Here is an 18,962-nt window from a genome sequence, read left to right as displayed (position 1 = left end):
TGTTGTACAAGATGGCGTTGTTATTGTTGTACGAGAAGGCGTTGTCATTGTTGTACGAGATGGTGTTGCTATTGTTGTACGAGATGGCGTTGTTATTGTTGCACGAGATGGCGTTGTTCTTGTTGAATGATAAGGCTTGGATACTTTTGAAAGAGAGGGCGTTGTTATTGTTGTACAAGATGGCGTTGTTATTGTTGTACGAGAAGGCGTTGTCATTGTTGTACGAGATGGTGTTGCTATTGTTGTACGAGATGGCGTTGTTATTGTTGTACGAGATGGCGTTGTTATTGTTAGAGGAGAAGGCGTTGTTATTGTTGGGGAAAAAAGGCGTTGTTATTGTTGAAGAGAGGGCGTTGTTATTGTGAAGGAAAGAGCGTTGTTATTGTTGATGGAGAGGGCGTTGTTATTGTTGGAGGAGAGGGCGTTGTTATTGCTGTAGGGGAGGCCGTTGTTATTGTTGAAGGAAAAGGCGTTGTTATTGTAGGGCGTTATTATTGTTGGAGGAGAGGTCGTTGTTATTGTTGTACGAGATGGTGTTGTTATTGTTGGAAGATAGGGTGTTTTCATTGATGGAATAAAGGACGTTGTTATTATTGGAGGAAACGACGTTGTTATTGTTGAAGGAGAGGGCGTTGTTATTGTCCTACGAAATGGTGTTGTTGTTGTTGTAGGAGAGAGCGTTGTTATTGTGGATGGAGAGGGCGTTGTTATTGTTGGAGGAGAGGGCGTTATTATCGTGAAGGAAAGGGCGTTGTTATTGGTGGAGGAGAGGGTGTTGTTATTGTTGGAGGAGAGGGCGTTGTTATTTTTAGAGGAGAGGCCGTTATTATTGTTGGAGGAGAAGGCGTTGTTATTGTGAAGGAAAGAGCTTTGTTATTGTTGATCGAGAGGCCGTTGTTATTGTTTAATGATAGTGCATTGTTACTGTTGAAAAAGAGGTCGTTGTAATTGTTGAAGAAAATGGAGTTGCTATTGTTAGAGGAGAAGGCGTTGTTATTGTTGGAAGAAAAGGGCGTTGCTATTGTTGGAAGAAAGGGTGTTGTTGTTGTTGGAAGAGAGGGCGTTGTTATTGTTGACGAAAAGGGAGTTATCATTGTTGGAGAAGAAGGGAATTATTATTGTTGAAGGAGAGGGTGTTGTTATTGTTGAAGGAGATGGCGTTTTTAAAGTTTGAGGAGAGGGCGTTGTTATTGTTGAATGAGAGGGTGTTGTTACTGTTGTAGGAAAGATCGCTGTTATTGTTATTGAATGTTGGAGGAGAGGGCGTTGTTATTGTTGTACGAGATGGCGTTGTTATTGTTGAATGAAAGGGCTTGGTTACTTTGGAAAGAGAGGGCTTTGTTATTGTTGAAGAAAATGGCGTTGTTATTGTTAGATTAGAGGACGTTGTTATTGTTGTACGTGAGGACGTTGTTATTGTTGTACGTGAAGGCGTTGTATATTGTTGGAAGCGAAGGCGTTGTTATTGTTGAAGGAGAGGCCGTTATTATTGTTGGGGAAGAGGGAGGTGTTATTGTTGTACAAGATGGTGTTGTTATTGTTATAGGAGAGGACGTTGTTATTGCTGTAGGAGAGGCCGTTGTTATTGTTGTAGGAGAAAGCGTTGTTATTGTTGGAGGAGAGGGCATTGTTATTGTTGGAGGAGAGGGCGTTGTTATTGCTGTAGGAGAGGCCGTTGTTATTGTTGTAGGAGAAAGCGTTGTTATTGTTGGAGGAGAGGGCATTGTTATTGTTGAAGGAGAGGGCGTTGTTATTGGCGGAGGAGAGGGTGTTGTTATTGTTGGAGGAGAGGGCATTGCTATTGTTGAAGGAGTGGGCATTGTTATTGTTGGAGGAGGGGGCGTTGTTATTGCTGGAGGAGAGAGCGTTGTTAATGCTGTAGGAGAGGGCGTTGTTATTGTTGAAGGAGAGGGCGTTGTTATTGGCGGAGGAGAGGGTGTTGTTATTGTTGGAGGAGAGGGCATTGTTATTGTTGAAGGAGAGGGCGTTGTTATTGGCGGAGGAGAGGGTGTTGTTATTGTTGGAGGAGAGGGCATTGCTATTGTTGAAGGAGTGGGCATTGTTATTGTTGGAGGAGGGGGCGTTGTTATTGCTGTAGGAGAGGGCGTTGTTATTGTTGAAGGAGAGGGCGTTGTTATTGGTGGGGGAGAGGGTGTTGTTATTGTTGGTGGAGAGGGCATTGTTATTGTTGATTGAGAGGTCGTTGTAATTGTTGAAGAAAAGGGAGTTGTTATTGTTAGAGGAGAAGGCGTTGTTATTGTTGAAGAAAAGAGCGTTGTTATTGTTAGAGGAAAGGGCGTTATTATTGTTAGATTAGAGGACGTTGTTATTGTTGAAGACAATGGCGTTGTTATTGTTAGATTAGAGGACGTTGTAAATGTTGAAGACAATGGCGTAATTATTGTTAGATTAGAGGACGTTGTTATTGTTGTACGTGAGGACGTTGTTATTGTTGAAGGAAAGAGAGTTGTTATTGTTGGAAGCGAAGGAGTTGTTATTGTTGGAGGAGAGGGCGTTGTTATAGCTGTAGGAAAGGGCGTTGTTATTGGTGGAGGAGAGGGTGTTGTTATTGTTGTACGAGATGGTGTTGTTGTTGTTGGAGGAGAGAGCGTTGTTATTGTCATAGTAGAGGGCGTTATTATTGTTGGAGGAGAGGGCGTTATTATTGTTGAAGGAAAGGGCGTTGTTATTGGTGGAGGAGAGGGTGTTGTTATTGTTGTACGAGATGGTGTTGTTGTTGTTGGAGGAGAGAGCTTTGTTATTGTCATAGTAGAGGGCGTTATTATTGTTGGAGGAAATGGCGTTGTTATTGTTGCAGGGGAGGGCGTTGTTATTGTTGTAGGAGAGGCCGTTATTGTTGAAGGAGAGGGCGTTGTTATTGTTGTAGGAGAGGCCGTTATTGTTGAAGGACGGACGTTCTAATTGTTGAAGGAGAGGTCGTTGTTATTGTGAAGGAAAGAGCGTTGTTATTGTTGATAGAGAGGGCGTTGTTATTGTTGAATGATAGTGCGTTGTTATTGTTGTACGTGGGGACGTTGTTATTGTTAGGGGAGAGGGCGTTGTTATTGTTGAAGGAAAGGGCGTTGTTATTGTTGAAGGGTATGACGTTGTTATTGTTGAAGGAGAGGGCGTTGTTATTGTTGGACAAGAGGGCGTTGGTATTGTTAATATCACTTGTGCTCAATCAATGATTGGACTCGATATACATGTTCAATGAGTTGCTTTTAATTATTCGACGTACCGGAATAGACGAGATCAGTGATGTTAACTGGACAGTCAGTTCTCCCCCATCTAACAAATGTAACTCCTCCTGGAAGTGAAAAACAGCAAAGGATAAAACATAAACCCCTGCAGTTGTGAAGTGTCGTGTTTGTTTGTCTGATATAAACAAGGGTGGAATTAAACCACGAAATATACCCAGTTTAATGCACCGGACATGATTGGGTTGACAATGAAATTAAACTCTTATCAGTAATATTACATGCCAGTATGACAAGGTTTCAAAAGATGAACGTAACACACACACACACACACACACACACACACACACACATATATATATATATATTTGCGCCTTTTAAGAAGACTTGTGTAAACATTACCTGGACGTGTCTGTGCCATCTGTTGTCTGAGGGAGGAGATCTCGCTTGTCTGGGTCAGGACCGTTACCTGTAGACTCTGTAGTTCGGCCTGTAGATGGGTAAGCTGTTGTTGGACATACTCTGGGTCACTCAGTAGTATACGCTTGTCCAGCTTTCCCGTATCCGCCGACTGGACACATACGTCAAGCTTATATATAACTAAAAACGCAAAATAAACTGTCCTCATACTTGGAGCTGTCATGGTTTAATAAAGTTACCACGACCCCAAATCTCGCTTTATCTCGTACCACAGTGATTCTATAACGCTTGCCCTGAAATCGAATGGAGATAACCCATATTTGGATTGTGTTCGTAGGTTAAGCGGTACTAAACGTACTATAATTAGACTTTATTTAAGATTTAAATCCAAACATACATTTTGGGACGTGGTAATGTTAGTAGAATTATTGAGAATTGTCGGCAAAACTTTGTTAATGTACAATTAACATCATCCTTGAAATTCCAGGGGTTACGCTCACGTTCTCTGCACCCCTGGAGTATTTTTATGACATAGTCGAAGGCTCTTGTGCATTTGATCGCGCGGCATTGTAACGGTAAAATTGACTGGCGTTAAGTCGGGTGTCGCTCCTCTGTAATCTTCAAAGGCTATCAGTATCATCGTAGCGATTTGTCAGTTTTTTTCACTTTAAACCAATCAAATAGCTAATCCCTTGCCATTGATATAGAATAAATGCTCATTTTCGACAATTTAAGTGTTTGTTATTTTATCGACAAAAAAAATAGCAGAGTATAACCTGTGTGTGCTGTTGGGTTTAGTGCAGACTAAACACGATAATATAATTGTATTTATGCAATGCATAAAGTAATTTATATTATCTGGTTAGTATATGATATTTTTATTTGTTATATTTTGTTGGTTCCGGATGGAGAATAACTTTCCGTTTTTTTAAACTAGTCCATCCCTAAAGAAGTAGTCACGTGATGTTTTGGTGTACTAAAGTCACGTGACCTGTGCAGATATTTTTTTTCCATGCTGACATTTTGAAAAATCAACTTAAAAAATCAGTTGCCCTCCTCCTCCCCTAATTTGTATCCACCTTTATGTACTATTGTGTAAATATGTAATTGTTTCACATCTTTGTTCTAAATTTTGGTTCATTTGTTGTACATCTTTTAATTACAAATGGCGTTTATTTTGAAGCAAGCCCCATCTTTTTTGGTTCATTGTACACCCTATTATAAAAATCAACACAAATATGTATACATATGTTCGATTTCTGGCATTCAGAATAAATGCTCATTTTCGACAATTTAAGTGTTTGTTATTTTATCGACAAAAAAAAATAGCAGAGTATAACCTGTGTGTGCTGTTGGGTTTAGTGCAGACTAAACACGATAATATCTATAAGATATGACATGTTCCAAGGAGGCGAAGGAAGTTAGAGGTCTTTTAAGGTCGTGCCAGGTTTTGATGGTGGAGGAAAGCCGGAGTTCCCGGAGAAAAACCACCGACCTACGGCCAGTACCTGGCGACTGCCCCACGTAGGTCTCGTACCCGCGACCCAGTGGTGGAGGGCTAGTGGTATCAGAATGTCAGACGTCTTAATCACTTGGCCACCACGTGCACCGCAATGGAATTTTGAGGATGAACTGAAGTGTACATACATGTATATCAGGTACACGTGTATCATTTGAAGTTTTGTCAAGAAAACTCAACCTTTTCAGAACTACTTACATGGAACTATGGATACCCATGAATAATAGATGCTATGTATACGTTACCCTGACATTTAAAACATGATTTGAAATAGGAAAAGTGCATTTATTGTTTACCCTAAACAATTGATCTACTCCATATGTGTCATCTCCGTTCTACTGATGCCTGGTGATCACCGTCGGTATCACAACCTAGAGAACAGCTAACACCTCATACCCACAGGGATCTGAGAATTTGTTACAGCTATATTTGGACCTAAACTAAGGTGTTAAGAGTAATTTAGGATGTTATAGGGGTTTATATCGACTTTCGGTAAAATGACACCCTCAATGATCATATAAGATCATTGGGAAGTCGATCTAAACCATTTAAAATTACTCTGAACACCGTAGTTTAGGTCGAAATATAACTGTAACAAATTATCAGGTCCCTGTGCTCATACCATTAACTTCTACAGTCCTCTTTTCGATATGCCAGTCATGCCTAAATCTTCTAAAGATTTTAACTCAAATTTTAAATCTGCTTCAATCTACAAATTTGTTATGACTGCGTCAGCATGGTTTTAGCAATATTCGAGGAATTTAAAATTTGGTTAAATAAGTTATTTGAAATGTAATATAGTGGTCTGAGTGGGATGTTTACGACTGTCCGAGGTAGGTGGGTGCTGTGTGTGTACACTTGTACCCACTAGTAAACCCCCGGTTCTAGTTGTCGCAGATACAACTTCTGCCGAAACCCTTTGACCTGCCCGTCGAGGCATTGGCCCCGCGCTCACTACAGAGCCATCCATTTGTTGTTATCCAAGCTAAGCACACCGTTTGGAATGTGTTGATGAACCGGAAGATGAGGACCAATCATCTAGTTAAGGATAAACCGAAAATATTTAACTACAATTACATTGAAGGTTACAATACCAATGTAGCCAGGTTACAAAAGCAGGTGGGTTATACGACATTAATGTGTTAATTCTGACAAAATACATTAAATATGTTCCAGATTTACATGATTTTATTATAATAGTTGCATAGTTCATAGTTTTTTTGGGTTTTTTTTACATTAAAACAATAAAAAAAAAAATGTTGATTTTTAACTGCCATTGCGTTCACTACCTTTGGCGGGAGGTTGTTCCACATTTCAACAGTTCTTTGTGTGAGCGAACATCTTCTTATTTTTAACCTCGAATACTCTTTAACCATTTTAAGGTTATGACCTCGAGTATTTGAGCCTTCTATTACTGTAAATAAGTCTGCCACTTCTGTGTCATATTTTCCGGAGTTTGTATGCACGTCTATCATATCACCACGTGATCTTCTTTACGCTAATGTCGGTAATATCAATTCTGCAAACGTTCCGTATATGATAAGTTTGAAAGTCCTGGTACTTGTTTCATCATTCGACGTTGAACATTTTCAATCGCTATTACTTGGTTTTTTTTTTATAAATCAGAGCACCATACTTGGCTTGCGTATTCAGTAAGAGTTCTTACTAATGACGTTTATAACAATTTAAAACTATTAATGTTCATATATTCCATTGTTCTCGGCAATAATCCTATACTATATTTTGCTTTATTAACCTTTTCCCATTTATGTTTGTCAGATGTTAGTTTATTATTTATGGTGACTACAATATCCTTTTAAAAAAAGTAATGGCGGCAAAAGTTCATCCTGTGTATATTTGAATCGCATCATTTTGCATTCGTCGTAGTTGCCAGATTTCTGACCACTTGTGTAGTAAAAATATATCCTGTTGGAGCTATGCGCAATCTTTTTCATTTTTTTTGCATATTATATGGGTTTGTTTATTAATGTTGTCATCGACAACGTTCTTCCATGAAGGTGTGGATAGCTTGACTAGAGGGATGCCTATGGCTCTAAACCACTTCTGTGTTTGTGTACAATGTACAAGCGCTTTCTGACAGAAATTCCCCGCTGAATTTTGCTATAAAAGAGGAAACAGCATAGAAGATTTGTGTAGAGCAGTGTCTTGTCCTCAGCCAAATTCTCTGTTAATGTCACTGCTTATTGCTGTTAACACATTAGTCTTACTCGTGTTAACACATTAGTCTTACTCGTGTTAAAACATTAGTCTTACTCGTGTTAACATATTAGTCTTACTGCTGTTAACACATTAGTCTTACTCGTGTTAACACATTAGTCTTACTCGTGTTAACACATTAGTCTTACTCGTGTTAACACATTAGTCTTACTCGTGTTAACACATTAGTCTTACTCGTGTTAACACATTAGTCTTACTCGTGTTAACACATTAGTCTTACTCGTGTTAACACATTAGTCTTACTCGTGTTAACACATTAGTCTTACTCGTGTTAACACATTAGTCTTACTCGTGTTAACACATTAGTCTTACTCGTGTTAACACATTAGTCTTACTCGTGTTAACACATTAGTCTTACTCGTGTTAACACATTAGTCTTACTCGTGTTAACACATTAGTCTTACTCGTGTTAACACATTAGTCTTACTCGTGTTAACACATTAGTCTTACTCGTGTGAGTAGCCATAGAGTGTTGGTCCATACTCCGGGACATTGTCTTGGGACGCTACAGCAATAGGTCCGCCGAGAATAGTGTAAGGAATACAGGGAGAGTTACGTCCCTTTGTACACTCGTTACAGACTATGCCACATTTCTTAGCTTGTTACACGCGACCTTTTGTGTTAGAAAACTAATGGTTACTCTACTGTCATTGATATCTAAGTTACGTTTGTTATCTGTTGTCGTGTACGTATTTTTGCATCATTTGCAATAACTGTACTATACGCGTTATATATACTCTGATCGCAGGTTAACTCTGTCATATATTTCAGTTATTAAGCCAGATTTAAATCTGGTAAGTTAGATCTTGAAATTGTACTCGTCCCGGAACCCCAACTCCACTGGCACATCCCTAACTTTAAATCAGTTTATGTTGTAGACGTTTCCTTCACAAATTGAGCGTGGTACATGATCAGTCTAGCTGACGCTTTGGTTTGTTTGTCGTTGTGTGTTAACGCTGTGGTTTGTTTGTCATTGTTTGTTGACGTTTTGGGTTGTTTGTCATTGTGTGTTAACGCTGTGGTTTGTTTGTCGTTGTTTGTTGGCGCTGTGGTTTGTTTGTCGTTGTTTGTTAACGCTGTGGTTTGTTTGTCGTTGTTTGTTGACGCTGTAGTTTGTTTGTTGACGCTGTGGTTTGTTTGTCATTTTTTGTTGACGCTGTGGTTTGTTTGTCGTTGTTTGTTGACGTTGTGGTTTGTTTGTCGTTGTTTGTTAACGCTGTGGTTTGTTTGTCGTTGTTTGTTGACGCTTTGGTTTGTTTGTCGTTGGTTGTTGACGCTGTGGTTTGTTTGTCATTGTTTGGTAACGCTGTGGTTTGTTTGTCATTGTGTGTTGACGCTTTGGTTTGTTTGTCGTTGTTTGTTGACGCTGTGGGTTGTTTGTCATTGTTTGTTGACGTTTTGGTTTGTTTGTCATTGTGTGTTAACGCTGTGGTTTGTTTGTCATTGTTTATAGACGCTGTGGTTTGTTTGTCATTTTTTGTTGACGCTTTGGTTTGTTTGTCATTGTTTGTTGACGCTGTAGTTTGTTTGTCATTGTTTGTTGACGCTGTGGTCTTTTTGTCGTTGTTTGTTGTCGCTGTGGTTTGTTTGTCATTGGTTGTTGACGCTGTGGTCTGTTTGTCGTTGTTTGTTGTCGCAGTGGTTTGTTTGTCATTGTTTGTTGACGCTGTGGTTTATTTGTCGTTGTTTGTTGACGCTGTGGTTTGTTTGTCATTGTGTGTTAACGCTGTGGTTTGTTTGTTATTGTGTGTTACCGCAGTGGTCGGTTTGTCGTTGTTTGTTGACGCTGTGGTTTGTTTGTCATTATTTATTGACGCTGTGGTTTTTTTGTCATTGTTTGTTGACGCTGTGGTTTGTTTGTCATTATTTATTGACGCTGTGGTTTTTTTGTCATTGTTTGTTGACGCTGTGGTTTGTTTGTCATTGTATGTTGACGCTGTGATTTGTTTGTCGTTGTTTGTTCACGCTGTGGTCTGTTTGTCGTTGTTTGGTGACGCTGTGGTTTGTTTGTCGTTGTTTGTTGTCACTGTGGTTTGTTTGTCATTGTTTGTTGACGCTGTGGTCTTTTTGTCGTTGTTTGTTGTCGCTGTGGTTTGTTTGTCATTGGTTGTTGACGCTGTGGTCTGTTTGTCGTTGTTTGTTGAGGCTGTGGTTTGTTTGTCATTGTTTGTTGGCGCTGTGGTTTGTTTGTCATTGTTTGTTGACGTTTTGGGTTGTTTGTCATTGTGTGTTAACGCTGTGGTTTGTTTGTTATTGTGTGTTACCGCAGTGGTCGGTTTGTCGTTGTTTGTTGACGCTGTGGTTTGTTTGTCATTGTATGTTGACGCTGTGGTTTGTTTGTCATTGTTTGCTGACGCTGTGGTTTGTTTGTCGTTGTTTGTTGTCACTGTGGTTTGTTTGTCATTGTTTGTTGACGCTGTGGTCTGTGTGTCGTTGTTTGTTGTCGCTGTGGTTTGTTTGTCATTGTTTATAGACGCTGTGGTTTGTTTGTCATTATTTGTTGACGATTTGGTTTGTTTGTCATTGTTTGTTGACGCTGTGGTTTATTTGTCGTTGTTTGTTGACGCTGTGGTTTGTTTGTCATTGTTTGTTGACGTTTTGGTTTGTTTGTCATTGTGTGTTAACGCTGTGGTTTGTTTGTCATTGTGTGTTGACGCTGTGGTTTGTTTGTCATTGTGTGTTGACGCTTTGGTTTGTTTGTCGTTGTTTGTTGACGCTGTAGTTTGTTTGTTGACGCTGTGGTTTGTTTGTCGTTGTTTGTTGACGCTGTGGTTTGTTTGTCATTGTGTGTTAACGCTGTGGTTTGTTTGTCATTGTGTGTTAACGCTGTGGTTTGTTTGTCGTTGTTTGTTGACGTTTTGGTTTGTTTGTCATTGTGTGTTGACGCTGTGGTTTGTTTATCATTGTGTGTTGACGCTTTGGTTTGTTTGTCGTTGTTTGTTGTCGCTGTGGTTTGTTTGTCATTGTTTGTTGACGCTGTGGGCTGTTTGTCGTTGTTTGTTGTCGCTGTGGTTTGTTTGTCGTTGTTTGTTGACGCTGTGGTTTGTTTGTCGTTGTTTGTCGACGCTGTGGTATGTTTGTCGTTGTTGGTTGACGCTGTGGTTTGTTTGTCGTTGTTTGTTGTCGCTGTGGTTTGTTTGTCGATGTTTGTTGACGCTGTGGTTTGTTTGTCGTTGTTTGTTGACGCTTTGGTTTGTTTGTCGTTGTTTGTTGACGCTGTGGTTTGTTTGTCATTGTGTGTTGACGATGTGGTTTGTTTGTCATTGTGTGTTAACGCTGTGGTTTGTTTGTCGTTGTTTGTTGACGCTGTGGTCTGTTTGTCGTTGTTTGTTGACGCTGTGGTCTGTTTGTCGTTGTTTGTTGACGCTGTAGTTTGTTTGTCCTTGTCTTATGATGCTATAGTATATGTACTATATTTTTATCCTTGCCTTTACAGACCTAAAGCTGGTAGGTGTGATTTCGGTTTTCGCCGGAAAAGAGTCATAGGATTATCCCCTTCAATGAATATTTTCCTCAAGGCGATTATTTTGTTGTGCAACTTCCGTTGGGTTGGAGATTGTTTTGTCACACACTCAAGATAGGGGAGGATTCGCCTAGTCCTTAATGAGTGACACTGGTGTATTTTAATCTTGGTTGTTGACATAATTTAAGATACTGAATTATATTTTTTGTATATCTAGCTGTGGTGCTTTTCATCGCTTGTTTAATTGATGATAATGTTTTGATAGACATAAGCACAAACTGTCCCGCGTTCCATTCTAGTAATATCTAATCACTTACATAGACAAACGTGTAATCTGAGACAACTCTCTTATTGTAGGCGGTCTGTTAACACAAGTTGTCTGTTAACATAGGTGGTCCTTTAACACAGGTGGTCTATTAACACAAGTGGTCCGTTAACGCAGGATAAACCCAAAACAAATGTGGTCCTTTAACACATGTTGTCTGTAAACACAGATGATCTGTTAACGCAGATGGTCCTTTAATACAGGTGATCTGTTAATACAGGTTGTCAGCAAACACAGGTGATCTTTTAACGCAGATGGTCCTTTAACACAGGTGATCTGTTAACACAGGTTGTCTGTAAACACAGGTGATCTGTTAACGCAGATGGTCCTTTAGTACAGGTGATCTGTTAACACAGGTGATCTGTTAACACAGGTTGTCTGTAAACACAGGTGAACTGTTTACGCAGAGGGTCCTTTAAAAAAGGTGATCTGTTACAACAAGTTGTCCCTTAGTACACGTCACTGCTTTCCACATGTCGCCCCTTAACACATATCTCCATTTAACACAGGTTGTCTGTAAACACAGGTGATCTGTTAACACAGGTGATCTGTTACCACATGTCGCCCCTTAACACAGAAGGTTCCTTTTCATAAGTGACATTGTAACACAGGTGTCCCAGCAGGTGTGACCGTATGTTGGCAACATTTCAAATTAAAATCTGTTTACGACGATAATTATACATTAATTGTATTTGCTGCTTCAAAAAAATATCTTTATTTCTCTAAATGAACCGTAATTAATTGATAGGAAACAAAAAGTCATGTTTCCCTAATATAAGGGCAATACATTTTTTTTAATAAACTCTACCAATAAAGGTTATTAGGCCACGATGCATTGCTGTCCTCTGTTTTACTAACTCAGACCTCAGTTGTGACACTTCTTGATTATTTTTCCATAGAGGCCCGAATAAAGAAAAGTATTAGCAGGGAAAATCGAGCAAATAAGGCAAAACACGACGTTTTATTTCCCCGTCATGTGATTAATATCATCCAATCAGATACGATGTTGTTTGTAGATGGGTATTATGAATAGATTTATAAATGGAAACCTGACAGACGAGCACTAACATTGATTAACTGTCGTATACTCTTAAATAAATTGCTTTTGTGTAGTTGTCTCGAAACCAAAGACACAAAACCACAGTATTTAAAATAACAAGTTTTAATATAAAATAAAAACAAAGAAGGAAATAAAAAACATACGAAATAACAAACGATCTCTGACAAACGAACATGAGGCCGCAGCGTCGAAGTACACGTACTTCTATTACAACATCCAACATATGAGTAAGGTCAAATTAAAAATTTGATTCAACTTAAAAATATCAATAAAAAAATCAAAAATATGAATGTCTGTGTTTGAGTCACTCGTCATACCTGACTCGGCAGAGTCCGTAAGAATAAGTAACCGGAAAAAGCCGAGATGTGTCGAACTGTTGATGCCTCCTTAACTAGCTTGTGAGATTAATGAGGTCTGCTGAAATAGAATGAATCGTACCCGTGTTTCTACTTGTGAAGGTAAACAAGACATCAGGTTTTCCTGTACACGAATACGCCTCTATAGTAAACAATCCAATATAAGACGATCTTAAAAATCAAACGTTTTAAAACTTCACCATCAATTCTTAGGACATACAACAATGTACCGTTATAAAAGGACGCTATTTGAAACCTTGCTTGTCTGCACACTCTTCAGGTTTTTCCAGAAAATCTTATTAGTTTGGATACATTAGTTACATGTTCTACAGTAGGTGGACTTTTCTTAAACTGGACACGTTGGTTATATGTGCACAGTGGAACGCTGTAAGATGGAACTTTGTACGGGATACTTTGAGTGTATTGTGTAATCCTGTAAGTCCAGAAACTTTGGTTTGTGTGTTGTTATTCTAATCACTTTGGTTTGTGTTTACAATGGAACCTTGTTAGTCTGGACACTTTCGTGTGTGTGTACAGTAAAACATTGTTAGTTTGGACACTTTGGTTTGTGTGTACAGTATTACCTTGTTAGTCCGGTGACTTTAGTGTGTGTATACAGTAGAACCGTGTTAGTCTGGACACTTTGATGTGTGTGTACAGTAGAACCTTGTTAGTCTGGACACTTTGGTTTGTGTGTACAGTAGAACCATGTTAGGCTGGACACTTTGGTTTGTGTGTACAGTAGAACCTTGTTAGTCCGGTGACTTTGGTGTTTGTGTACAGTAGAACCTTATTTGTCAGGACACTTTGATTTATGTGTACAGTAGAACCTTGTTAGTCTGGACACTTTTTTTCGTGTGTACAGTATTACCTTGTTAGTCCGGTGACTTTAGTGTGTGTATACATTAGAACCGTGTTAGTCTGGACACTTTGATGTGTGTGTACAGTAGAACCTTGTTAGTCTGGACACTTTGGTTTGTGTGTACAATAGTAGAACCATGTTAGTCTGGATACTTTGGTTTGTGTGTACCGTAGAACCTTGTTAGTCCGGTGACTTTGGTGTTTGTGTACAGTAGAACCTTGTTAGTCTGGACACTTTGATGTGTGTGTACATTAGAACCGTGTTAGTCTGGACACTTTGATGTGTGTGCACAGTAGAACCTTGTTAGTCTGGACACTTTGGTTTGTGTGTACAGAAGAACCTTGTTAGTCTGGACACTTTTGTTTGTATGTACAGGATAACCTTGTTAGTCCGGTGACTTTGGTTTGTGTTTACAGTGGAACCTTGTTAGTCCGGACACTTTGATTTGTGTGCACAGTAGAACCTTGTTAGTCTGGACACTTTGGTTTGTGTTTACAGTGGAACCTTGTTAGTCCGGACACTTTGGTTTGTGTGTACAGTATAATCGTGTTAGTCTGGACACTTTGGTTTATATGTACAGTAGAACATTGTTAGTCCGGTGGCTTTGGTTTGTTTGTACAGTAGAACCTTGTTAGTCTGGACACTTTGGTTTGTGTGTACAGTATAGCCTTGCTAGACTGGACACTTTGATTTGTGTGTGCAATATAACCTTGTTAGTGCGGTGTCTTTGGTTCGTGTGTACAGAAGAACCTTGTTAGTCTGGACACTTTTGTTTGTGTGTACAGTAGAACCATGTTAGTCTGGACACTTTGGTTTGTGTGTACAGTAGAACCATGTTAGGCTGGACACTTTGGTTTGTGTGTACAGTATAACCTTGTTAGTCTGGACACTTTTGTTTGTCTGTACAGTAGAACCTTGTTAGTCCGGACACTTTGGTTTGTGTGTACAGTAGAACCTTGTCAGTCTGGACACTTTGGTTTGTGTGTACAGTTTAACCTTGTTAGTCTGGACACTTTGGTTTGTGTGTGCAATATAACCTTGTTAGTCTGGACACTTTGGTTTGTATGTACAGTAGAACCTTGTCAGTATGGACACTTTGGTTTGTATGTACAGTAGAACCTTGTTAGTCCGGACACTTTCGTTTGTGTGTACAGTATAGCCTTGTTAGTCTGGACACTTTGGTTTGTGTGTACAGTGGAACCTTGTTAGTCTGGACACTTTGGTTTGTGTGGGCAATATAACCTTGTTAGTCTAGACACTTTGGTTTGTGTGTACAATAGAACCTTGTTAGTCTGGACACTTTGATTTGTGTGTACAGTAGAACCTTGTTAGTCTGGACACTTTGGTTTTTATGTACAGTAGAACCTTGTTAGTCCGGACACTTTTGTTTGTATGTACAGTAGAACCTTGTTAGTCCGGACCGGACACTTTTGTTTGTGTGTACAGTATAGCCTTGTTAGACGGGACACTTTGGTTTGTATGTACAGTAGAACCTTGTTAGTCCGGACCGGACACTTTTGATTGTGTGTACAGTATAGCCTCGTTAGACTGGACACTTTGGTTTGTGTGTACAGTATACGTAGGACCTTGTTAGTCTGGACACTTTGGTTTGTGTGTATAGTGTAACCTTGTTAGTCTGGACACTTTGGTTTGTGTGTACAGTGGAACCTTGTTAGTCTGGACACTTTGGTTTGTGTGTATAGTGTAACCTTGTTAGTCTGGACACTTTGGTTTGTGTGTTCAGTAGAACCTTGTTAGTCTGGTTTGAGTGTACAGTAGAACTTCGTTAGTCTGGACACTTTGGTTTGTGTGTACAGTGGAATCTTGTTAGTCTGGACACTTTGGTTTGTGTGTACAGTAGAACCTTGTTAGTCTGGTTTGAGTGTACAGTAGAACATTGTTAGTTTGGACACTTTGGTTTGTGTGTACAGTGGAATCTTGTTAGTCTGGACAGTTTGGTTTGTGTGTACAGTGGAATCTTGTTAGTCTGGACACTTTGGTTTGTGAGTACAGTAGAACCTTGTTAGTCCGGACACTTCGTTAGTGTGAATATGGAGTTTGTGGAGCCTACTTTATTGTCTGGAACCTTGCTCGTGCGAATTATCTGTTTCGGTTAATCTTGATGGTCTGAACATTGGTATCAAATGAAATATAATTAATGCATTGTTTAGGTTTTTTTACAAGTTTTGTACCAAAAATGTTTTGAAACGGACTTTCATAGCGTAAAGAAATATCACATCAACACAAGTTTGAACATTGTTCATCCTTGAGATCCTACCCCTTGATTGTTTTGACGTCATGTCAAAGTAATGCATATGTTAATTTCATGAATACATCACGAGACTTTATCAGAAGAGCATCCCTGGTGTGTGACGTCACATCCGGTATTTACATAAGGTGCCCGTTATTGATATGGAACGCATCAGGCCGAAATTCGAACCGGTGACCTCGCGCCCAAGAGTGGTCTTACGAGTCCTCACATATAACTGCATTGTAGCTGACACATCAGATATAAGTTTCGGGTCGGAAAACCAACGAGTTGCCGTTGTCATTCTCCCGTATAGACCTCTGTCATAACAAACTCTCCATGTTCATGATGTAATCCGGTTGTTTCTGACACTTGAACAAAATCCTGATCCCTTCCCGGAATTTCCGGTTCAAACACGTGTATATCACTGAGTTCATGAAACTGTTACTCACTGCGATCCACGAGACCGCGAACAAGATGTAATCGTTTACGACCGTTAAATCAAACAGACGAATGATCTCCACTATAAAGTAGGGTATCCACGAGATCTCGAACGTCAATACTATTGTAAATATGACAATTTTAGATTTCATCGATGAAACTTGATTGCCTGACTGCGTTTGTCTTTCGATGATATTCATTTTGCGGCGGTGTTTGCGAGAGAGACAGAAGAGTCGCAGATTGAGAACAAAGACCATTGTGAACGAGGGCAGTAAATACACCGCAACCAACACAAAAGTGTAAGCCATGTTTGTCCGCCATTGCGGACTACATATATACACATTGCGCATGTCCCGGAACTGGCCCACTGCCGGAAATACCATGGGAATGTCGATGAGGAACACTGCTATCCATATAAACGCGATACACATATATGACGTCTTGTTGGTCATCAAGCGGGTGTACTTCAATGGCTTGGTCACTGAGATCCACCGGTCAATGGTCAGTACGAGCAGGTTAGAAATGGACAACGTTGTAGAGTAGAATTGAAGAAAACCCACAACCGTGCAAACTGAAAGTAGACAAACACACAACGATTTAAAAACCTCAACTCTGTTTAATTAAAGGTAACAGTTTTAATTTTCATAATAAACAGAATATTAACAACATGACATTTCAAAATCACAGCAACGATACCGAAACAATGATAAAAGTAATCAGTCACGTGTCTGCGGCTATATCACAGCAACGATACATCATATGTAAATTGAATTAGTGAAGAAATGCAACTTACTGTACACATCAAATTACAGATATATTACACACCCTGTGGATATCACGAGCAACGCACGTAACAAGTGTCTGGAAGGGTTGGGGAGGGACCAGGGACCAGGGGCAGGGGGGGGGGGTGCAACAAAATGCTAAATATTTTCAATTTAACTTGATTGATTGGCAAAACTATAATCAAGTTCTCGAAAAAGAAGTTACTTATCATAAAACCAACTTTTAAATGGATTCCGAATTTCCATAGAATACACCATGGCGCATTTTAAATGATTTAATGATCTATCAAACTGCGCATGATGGTTTAATCTCGGGCATAGTGTTTGAAAATCTTGGTCTATTTATTGAAAATGTATTTCATAGAAATAAAAAAAAACTGCTTTGTTAAGTTGTGGTAACACAGTCTCAGGACACGCATTGGTTTGGATCTTTAGCAAAATCAAGTTACAGTTGATTTCAAAATATTTTAATGAAAATCAAATGTGGTACAGATGTTATACTAACACATCCTATAACGGTCACCTCTGCTGTGTTTTATATGGGATACTGTGAGACATCCGTACACACACGTACATGTTATGGTAATAAATATATAATGACATTAAGATACAAAGTCCAATTTTTTTCATTTTAACTAACGTTATGTTAGTAGTTCCATCTTTTGATATCAATGCAGACTTTTATGGCTTCGTCTACATTTTAACAAATACATCCGTATCAAGGGTTTAATCTGATCCCTCTGACAGAACCTTGTACCTCTGTCAATACATGTAAATAGACATTGAAAACTGTTTATTCCGGCATGACTTTATATTTTGTTTATCATGTTGTAAAAGAAAAATAAACCTTGGCAAGAATTTTACGACAAAATAAAATATGATGAAATTAGCAAAAAATAATCAACTTTAATGTTCTGAGCGGAAAAAATCAGTGACAAAGAGCGGTATTCGAACCCAGGACCTCAGATTGTTTAACTTTCCTTGTAAATACGTGAGTAACCAAGTCTAGAGAAGTGCCTTTTGGCCTAAAATCTGCTACGGCGCTACAGTTATATCCATGGCAAAATTAAGGGGACGTTACTATGGAATTCCCTAGTGTTTTGTCTGCACGGGGACATGGATCCTTAACTTCGTCGTCACGTGACTTCTGGTGTGGTGTGTCCACACTCGGAACTCCTCGGGTGGCTCGTTCCTCGCACACTTTGATGGTACGTAGCGAGTCTCCCGAGGTTGCCGATGCGACAGTCAAGTGTTAAAGGCGTAAGTGTAGCAGTACATAAATCTAAATGGGTAAACAACCCTTACTGAACTTCAGGAGAGAGATATATGGTCATGATTTGACGGAAATGTTAACTTTTAACTTCAAGTATTTTAATAGCATTGTTTACTTGTAAATACAAGAGTATACGTCAATCACGCCCCTGAGGAATCGACTTAAGTTTGTTTACTTCTTTTCACAAATGGAATAAATATAAAACTTGCTGTTCCTGAGATTATTGTTTCCGAAATAGTATCCGGACTTCTTCCGATTTACATATTTCCCTGGTGGAGACCACTAAGTCTGAAATAGTATCCCGGGGATGTTAAGGCCATCATAAAATTGTCCGAAGCCCAAGGTCGTGGACAACTGTTCCTTTGGTTTGTACGTATACGTGATCGGGAACGATACACACTATTTCCCTACCAGGCTAGTAATTAGTGTTTTATTACACGTTGTTTGTAAATTCTAATATATGAAGGTCTGAAGAAAACATCGATTCCATAGTGTTGATATTCAAATAATGCTTATATCGAACACACTGATCTTTTGAAGGTGATCTCGGAGTCCAATGAGAGATGCGGGGAGGTTGAAGTGCTGATGGAGAGTGGGAGAGAAATAGACAAACGCGGGATGTTGTAACGCTGATGGAGAATGGACACAGAGAAATGGAGAAACGCGGGGACGGGAGAGAGGGAGAGAAATGGAGAGACGCGGGGATGGAGAGAGGGAGAGAAATGGAGAGACGCGGGGATGGAGAGAGGGAGAGAAATGGAGAGACGCGGGGATG

The 18,962-nt window shown here is 39.5% G+C and overlaps 2 protein-coding genes across 2 annotated transcripts in view; both read right to left on the bottom strand.

The window, feature by feature from the left end:
* The window catches only part of LOC110464064 (short-chain collagen C4-like), a 9,269-nt gene extending 5,389 nt beyond the window's left edge, over window positions 1-3,880 (bottom strand). The window contains exons 1-2 of the mRNA XM_021519085.1: window positions 3,603-3,880; window positions 3,242-3,310 (exon numbers count right to left, since the gene is read on the bottom strand). Coding sequence (XP_021374760.1) covers window positions 3,242-3,310; window positions 3,603-3,843 — 310 coding nt within the window. The 5' untranslated portion in view covers window positions 3,844-3,880. The remainder of the gene's footprint in view (window positions 1-3,241; window positions 3,311-3,602) is intronic.
* An 11,526-nt stretch (window positions 3,881-15,406) lies between these two features.
* The window catches only part of LOC110464068 (5-hydroxytryptamine receptor 1-like), a 43,066-nt gene continuing 39,510 nt past the window's right edge, over window positions 15,407-18,962 (bottom strand). The window contains exon 2 of the mRNA XM_021519094.1: window positions 15,407-16,703. Coding sequence (XP_021374769.1) covers window positions 16,015-16,703 — 689 coding nt within the window. The 3' untranslated portion in view covers window positions 15,407-16,014. The remainder of the gene's footprint in view (window positions 16,704-18,962) is intronic.

Source organism: Mizuhopecten yessoensis, unplaced genomic scaffold, assembly GCF_002113885.1.
Source record: "Mizuhopecten yessoensis strain PY_sf001 unplaced genomic scaffold, ASM211388v2 scaffold10953, whole genome shotgun sequence".
Lineage (NCBI taxonomy): Eukaryota > Metazoa > Mollusca > Bivalvia > Pectinida > Pectinidae > Mizuhopecten > Mizuhopecten yessoensis.
This window is presented reverse-complemented; position numbering and strand designations above follow the sequence as displayed.